This window comes from Opisthorchis viverrini (assembly GCF_000715545.1).
Source record: "Opisthorchis viverrini unplaced genomic scaffold opera_v5_230, whole genome shotgun sequence".
Classification (NCBI taxonomy): Eukaryota; Metazoa; Platyhelminthes; class Trematoda; order Opisthorchiida; family Opisthorchiidae; genus Opisthorchis; species Opisthorchis viverrini.
Genome location: NW_008751885.1, coordinates 510,251 through 518,502, shown reverse-complemented (window position 1 = coordinate 518,502; position 8,252 = coordinate 510,251). Strand labels below are relative to the sequence as shown.

Sequence of the window (8,252 nt, the reverse complement as noted above, 5' to 3'; positions counted from 1 at the left end):
TTACTGCGCCGCGGACAGTATTCAACCATAGAAGCAGAACCAAACCCGCTAATTGACTTTTGTCGTCTGAAATGGTTGGAATACCAGTAAGAAATACGTTGCCATCTTTAGTGATCCGCAATTGCAAAAGAGCACCGAACGTAGGTCCTATGAGTCAAGGGTGTGCTACCAATCCGAATTACAAAACACTCCAGTAATTAACTTCGGCAAATGTATAGAATATACGAGTTTTATGCAGCTATACGTCTGACTTTCTAGTCTACTTCAATAATAGCTAGCTTATTTTGAAGAGTAACCGGTAATGTTGTCTAAAACTGACAAGAATCTACAAAATTTGAATAGCCACCGAGCCTTTTGTTTTGAGTCAGAAGACCACCTCTTCAATAAAAAACGAAGAAAAGGCGAACAAAAGGAATTCATCAGTACCAAGATTTCGGACACGTGTGTATACAACGTGCCGAGTGTTCGATTTTCATCACCTTTGGTCCCAAGATGAGGTTAAGAAACGTGGCTGATGAAACTGATGCAGCGATTTTGGCTAAACCAGAGGTCACTGCATGCAATCTTGAGGCATTAGTGACTTCCATTATTGCACTAGTGGTTGTGCTGATTCCCAGGCCACCTGTCCTACAACACGCACATAGTAGCCATGTCACCGGTATCTTCGCCTGCACGTTCATACTAAACAGCAACTTATAGTATGTCGCGCGCGATTTTAGGCATGCATTTTCATGCATTTCTAACCCACGTTATGCTAGAGCAGTCCAGATGGCCGAAAAAAAGTGAGGTTTGAAATATGTTGGCATATCGACCGGTTGATCTGCTAACCGTAACTACCCGGAACAGTAGAGGTAGTAAGACACCATCAGATTATCCAATGACGACTTTATGGAATCCAAATGAGTGGCTGATTGTAGCGTTAGCGTTCCACCGTACTGAGGAAAGTGCGGTATGGTGCGGAAACCTAAAGAAATGAAGACAACGCTAGTACCCCGATGGTGAATAAGCAACTAGTCTCCGTGCCTGTTGCCATGTAACTATACCGTGTAAGAATCGTTTGCATATTCCCCGAAAGATTTTCTTCCATCCCATCTACTACAGTTCCATGTGATAAACCAGTGAAGATTCACTCATCTGGAGCAGAATCATCAACCCTGACGAAATTCGTCGTCCGATTCAAATCTGAACTGGGACCGAGCGCTGCGCCTCACACCGAGACAAATGCAGAATGATATATTTCTCGTCCTGCCGTAAAGTTCTGAACTACAACCGGCCGTTCAATGGAACGATGTTATTTTAGAAGCCGAAGGAACTCATCCTAAGGACATGAAAGAACCTAACAAGATAGTTAATTTGATTACTTTAAGCCGGATGCTTTCTATCTTATCTCTTTTAATTCCAAAGGTTAGAGGGGATGTCAATTCTCGTTTTCAAGCCTGAAATTCGACATTTATGCGAGGGTTTCCAGAGATGAAATTTGTTGTCCGATTCAAATCTGAACTTGGAACGAGCGCTGTGCATTACGCCGAGACGGGATAAACCAGAGGTATTCATCTCTCCTGAATCGGTTGACGTGTCGGGAGACTAATGAATCAATATATGCTTCATTTTCTACGCTCAAGTGTCTCCCATATTTTGCTGCTTCACTCAGGTGGTAGTTGATATTGGTTGAAAATCAGTAAGGCCATGACTGATGGTTTGCGGACCTACTTTTAAGTACTTTATAAAAACCTCTTTCGTAGGATCTGATACCCTTTGCTCTAGTGTTCGAGTAAACTTATGAGCATGAGCCCTCGGCAACATAAGTGATGGCAGCACCAGAGAAAAACACCGACGCTCCATTATCGTTTTTCCCAGTCGATTTAATTGAAAAAAGAAAGATGATAGATGAAAAATGTTAGAGGATACTAGATAGAGTTCCTGAGGCTGATCTACCCAGACCACATTACTGCAACACTTTGACAATATGGACAAATACTGAAAGCAAGGACGTCGCTGACGTAGCCCAAATGGGCGGTGGGCACAACGCTTTGGTCACCAAGGCGTTGGAATTTCATTCGACCTAAATGAAACCGTTGCCCACGTCAAATGAACAAATCAAAACCTGAACGGGAGGATGAATTTACGCATGACGGGCTGAATTCCGCTCGCGTATTTGTCTATCGTACCGATACACTCCAGCCTATAACAAATAGCCCTAATTCTCATTGAACTGAGCCTCGTGTACAGCCAACTGCACCAGTTGGACACTTGGGGAATTGAGAAAAAAGGTGAACAGGACGAACAAGTCCATGACTGCGCCACATCAAAAACAGTTTATTGGTGACACGCCACGTCTGTCAACGCTGGATTGTAACATTTACACAAAATTTGACCGTCATAAGCGAACCAGAACGATAGACAGGACTAATAAGGGGCAGCGTGTACATGTGCACAAAGTGGTTTCACTAGCCAAATATCCATTGAAAATACGCGTTTTATTAATCTGCATTGAGATATCTGTGAAAAGTAAATCACGGGATAGCTTCTCATTCTAAATGAGTGAAATGAAAACATTATGATTTGGCTCTGCAAATAGAAATTCATACTTTTGCACACTTCATGCAACACACCGGGGTTGGTAGCGTGTTTCCCCAGTGAACTTACAACATATGTTGAGACAATTACTGGATGTCTCAGAGATTCTGGAATATAAGTCAGCTACTGCTTCATATAACATTGGACACAGCCATAAGTAATTACTGTTTTCACCGACCATATCAATGTGTGTTATGAGTACAACAAAGTATATTGTAACTCCTGGGATTATCTGTTTACCGGTTCTCATGTGCACGTGCGCTCATTCTGTAAGCATTATGTTTTGTAAAGCCATCAGTTTGTCCTTTCACCTCAGCACGGGGCTCTTGCAGATTCTTCAGTGTTACAATCTGACCTGATTAACATGAGGGCGCACGCTGGGACACCGTGCGTGGGCCGGCTGTTCAACATTTCAATCGACATTCAACATCCACAGTAATTGCAATGACAAGAATGATAAACATTACATTTAGGGCTACATGGGCATATCAACTCCGACCTGTGTTTCATAACTATTTTGGCTTGTCGACATTCAACATCCACAGTAATTGCAATAACAAGAATGATAAACATTACATTTAGAGCTACATGGGCATATCAACTCTGACCTGTGTTTCATAACTATTTGGCTTTCCCAGACCTGAGCAATGAGTGATCACGTGACAACCGTGATCTAAGCTGCAAAGTCTTTCTGTTTAATTGTTTCGCAGTAAATCCGAGCTGGAAACATCTCCACTATACGTCAGTGGGCGGTAAATCATACTTGGTCGAAAAACTGATTTTGTTCTATGTCCACTTCGGCTTGTTGGTACTAAAAGATTATTACTTTACTTAATTACTTTACAATAGTACTTTACACCATCGCCAAAAAAACCGTGTTGCATTTTAACTCACGCCCATCACCCCATGTCATAACTGCTTGATTATTCAAGTTTTATAATCTGACGTGTTGTAAATCTGAGGTGTCTAGAAAAAGTAAGAGTATTGTAATAAATTGAATTCACTGACACAAGTCAACGCAAGTTCTAAACTTTATTGATCATGATGATTTAAGCTGTGCCACAGATGATCAGAGGCCTAGAAACACCAGAAAAGTCACACTTACGGACACAGCGTCAGTGCAAAAATCTCTTCTTTAATTCCCAGCTCTTCGTACATAGATTCGAGAAGTGTACGGCCAAACTGGTGATATGTGACCTTGCGCGACAGGCCCAAAACTCCATCCACACCATTTGGTAATTTAGGATCAACTTTGGTCTTTGTGACAATGCCAAATTTAAATTCATTCATGCAAACTCCAGCTATCTGAAAAGGTTTGGTTAACGGCCTGTCTATTAGTTCGCTCACCTGAAATCGGTCGAACGCAATGTCACCACTGACAGATTGGAAATCATCATCTATCAGTAGTGGTTGTGGATGCGCTGAATACTCCTTAGAAGTCCCTTTTTTGTACTGTGTTTTACGTTGCAATGTGCGCTCAGTTGTTTCGGTTGATGGCACCCATGATATGTCCGAATTGGTATCCAAAAGGACTTGAAAAACTTGTTTGTAGCTACCAAGGTGTACAGCCGTAGAAACGTACATCTTTTGTTCACCGTGTAAACGGAATAATTTGGAGCTTACTTGATCAACCCATTTTAGAAAAGTAGTTGGTAGTTGCTCATCTGCCTCTCGTTTTGATACCGTGTGATTATTAACTTGGTCATTCAAACTGTGTCTGCAATCAGGCGGAAATCGTAGTTGTTACTTGGATACAAAAAAGTACAAACATTGTTGGGCTTTGCCGAGATCGTCTCAGCTAATTAAAGCAGGCGGAATATCCTTTACCATATATGCTGGTATTCGAACCATCTTGCGTCATACTTGTTTAGCTTGATGCAACGTAGAATGGTTCCCACACGAAATCACCTCATCACAACTCACCCTACATGTCGAAAGAAAATACTCTGTCTGTCCTCCGTCGGACAAGATTGAAGAAGAAATAGAGACCTAATTACCGGCTATTTCAACGCACACTAATTTAAAATCGCCATACGTAAAGCGCGTTTTACGCCCCCTGAAAGAAGCACCAAAAAAATAATCCTTTTCATCGTTGTTGACGGATCATCGTGCGTGGTAATTTTCAAGACCAAGCCGGCAGCTAACTTTATGCAAGATTAAAACCAAGCTCAGTGAGGAGGTGTTATCTGCTATTCACTGGACTATCCGGGCCCATATCATTATCTGTTGACAAACCACCAAACGGCAGTGCTTTGGTAGTCACCAGGATATACATCAAAGGTTTTCTTTGCGCTGAGGGGTTGCAAGCTCGGTACTGAAAGAGCGAAACTCGGTAGATTTCTTTGTCTGAGTGAACTGAGTATAGTGTTCTGAAGCTCGCAAATCGAGTGAGTGGGACTGCCGTTGGTCTTATACTCAAAAATTATAACTTAGTTGCAGGCGTTCAGGCTAAGTTCCGGCAAAATTTGTGTTAAAAGTTCACTCCAAAACAGGTTGCCGTACTATCTAGACTCGGTTTGCCTACCCACACAGGTCCACTGTGTGACGGGGTCTAATGAGTTTAGATGGTGTTTTATGTGGAACCACATGGTCTCGTGTAACAGTCAGACAACTCAGCCACTGGGCTATTTCCAATTCTTGGAAATCTTTCCTCCTACACTTTGTTTGGGTTAGCATTGTTTGATTTCCAACTAATGAATGTGATTGGCAGTCAATACTAATCGATTACTGCATCCACTCAGCCAGGCAGGCTCAGTAGTACAAGTGGTAAGCCACTGCCAATCTGTAATTTTCACTCCAGACGTGATTGACCTCGATACGCTGCGTCGTGTTGAAATAATGTTGTCAACCCGTTGACGTTGGACAGTATGTCATAGGTGGGGTTTTAAATGGACCACTCACCGGATTCAACCAACTGATAGCGTTTCCTCAAGGGTGTCAGTTCTCATTCTTATTCTATACCCACAGTGGAACGTATAGTACATCTACGTGTACATTTGACGCAGCCAAACCTCCATATTATGAAAATGTGGTAAACTGTCCCATACCGCACCAGTCCGATTACTGAACAGTAGTACACTGGTTGAATTGGCATTGGAGAAAAATATGCAACAGTAGGTCACAGTATCCAACAGATTATGAGCCTTCAAACAAATAAAGTGATGATGAAATAATTCAAAACAATTCTCTTTCTATAAGGGGGTACCTAAACTTCCGCATCTCATATGTTCAACACACATTTACCCGTGGATTCCTCCGAACACTACAGCTCAACGAAGATCGATTGAATGCATTTTTGTAGTTCGTGTGGAAGTAAAGGAGATGGGCGTTATTTAATTTTCCCACTGAAGTAACCTCTAGAGAGGCTTTTCGTGAATCACAACTACTAGAAATCCCTTTGGAGTCTCCGGTAACTACATTAGACGTTAATTCAAAGCGTTCCACGAATAGCATGATTTGCCACCCAGTAAATTAAGTGTCTCACAGTTTCATTTTGTTAAACATATCATTAAGCATGAGAACGCCTCAGATCCTGATGCACCGAAATCAGCGGAACGATTCTGTGACTGCTTAAACAACTAGTCATCTGTGTTCAAATTTTTTAGCCCGGCGCAGAGCGTTTGTCAAGCACTAACACACGACTGGCCAATACACCCAAGCAAAATTCCCAATGTTTTCTTGTGAAAAATGATAATTTTCTCTTGTAAACTAGCGTTGAGACTACTCAATCATAATTATTAAACACGAAGTCGTTACAAACGAGCACGAGCAATTTTCTCTGAGCCTTCGCACAAACATCGGGAAGGACACAGCTTCTACTGGAACAGCATTCGTATCTTTGCTCATGCAAGAACGAAGAAAGAAGGTGAATCAATGGAAGCGTATTACTCCACCGAATAACCCGTGAACCAGCATATCAAAATTGACTCTATTTATCAACCACTAAGAGTAAGAAAACGGCAGAACCATAGAACTCCAAATCCCACGAGCAACCCGACGAGGAACTTGTAAATGAAACAGGGAGGCCCGATTGAAAGGGACACCACTTGGATTCAAGGGGGAGCCAGCCAGCAAACCGAAGTTTCAGCTGACGCGAGGACCTAATCGATACAACAGAAAGAATGAGGGGTGCAGCCAGCCAATCCGTGTCGAGAAAATTGGACCACGACGCAATCCTAATCGAGGAGGAGTCAGTTAAACGGCGTTGGGATGACCAATCGACTTGGAGTAACGCAAACCACAATGCAACAAAGATCACGGGCGGGCCAATAAATTCACGAAGCACACTGTCACCCTACTACCCAACTATGGTAAACAGTCTTCAAATGCTGTTTAAGTACACGCAGATTAACAGGAGATACTCATCCAGCTGCGCACTGATGATGTCTCCTCGTATGGTGACGAAACGTTTGCACGCCACTTGCCAAGCTCGGCAAACAGATCAACAGCCACCAGATTGCGAACTCATTGAGAGACGATATTCGTCCTGTATTTTTTAAACGTATTCTCACTAACATCAGGGTAACCCATGCAATCATGAGGCCTCTCAAAATATATTCCCTCAAAGACAGATCAATGAAGACTTACGTTTCCAGAGCAATTGCTGTCAGCACAAGTGCCGTAACAATTATAAAAGACAGGGTCATTACTGATCAACAACGACTGTAAAGACTGAAGAATCGTTTTTGCCAATGGGTTCTTTTAAGAGTGAGATTTTTGATCAACAACTTAACACTGCGCAGCCAATTGCAGGTGGACTCTAATACAACAACTGACAACGTCCAAACAGGAGGCATCCAATAAAAGACTAAACACGTAAAGTTTCTGTTCATTGGTCCCGAATGTAGATGGATTTTAGTGGTGAATCTATGTGACGAAAACTTGCGAACCCATTACACTGAGAATAGACGTTAGTTCCACCCAATTAGGATAGCTCATGTGGAAGGTTGGCGGTTGGAAGAACCACACGATCATTCGCTTGTGTGCAATTGAGCTTGGTAAAGTGCATGCACGAAATATCAGTTTCATTGCTAACAGAGTGCTTAGACATTTGGAAGAGAAGGTGATGCATTGGTTGGATGCTTTAGGGGATTGGTCACTTTATTTCTCGCGTCATTTTCAACGAAAAGGTGTTTATTCTCCCAAAACAGAGTTGCATCCAGACACTCCATATTTCGTGGTAGTCATTATTGCTAATTAGTGCGTGAACGCGTCTTTTTCAGGTGGCCAACCTTGTTTGCTTCATTGGCTTCTTTTCTCCATCTGACATGCATTCTGATGAGCTTCACCCATCGTCCCACAAAGTCGTCTAAGAGCTTCAAGTTGTAACACAAAGGTCCTCGATAGGACAACTTGAATCAAAAAGAAAACTGCAGTTCACCAATAATGATGACCTTTAGAAATGGAAGGATAGGTTAAGTGACGCGTATCTTAAAACTGGGTGATGTAATCTTGTAAAAAGTTCGTTTTTTTGAGCAACGGTGTTACCTTCTTTATAATATACTACTCATAAGTTTGCTGGAAATCCATCGACAGCCCACGACCGGTTTCGCCCTTGTTGGGGCTCATCAGGTAGGCGCAGTCCCCGGGTTTTCGTCAACCTTATGTTCTACTTGAAAACAAATTGCACGAAGTTAGCGTATATACACTCATTTGCAAACTAATTTGTTTTTTTT

The 8,252-nt window shown here is 42.2% G+C and overlaps 1 protein-coding gene across 1 annotated transcript in view; it reads right to left on the bottom strand.

Annotated features, from left to right (window-relative positions):
* The window catches only part of T265_08626 (hypothetical protein), a gene marked incomplete at both ends in the record, with an annotated part of 10,666 nt that extends 6,505 nt beyond the window's left edge, over positions 1 to 4,161 (bottom strand). Inside the window, one exon of the mRNA XM_009174488.1 lies at positions 3,683 to 4,161. Coding sequence (XP_009172752.1) covers positions 3,683 to 4,161 — 479 coding nt within the window. The remainder of the gene's footprint in view (positions 1 to 3,682) is intronic.
* Positions 4,162 to 8,252: the final 4,091 nt, after the last annotated feature.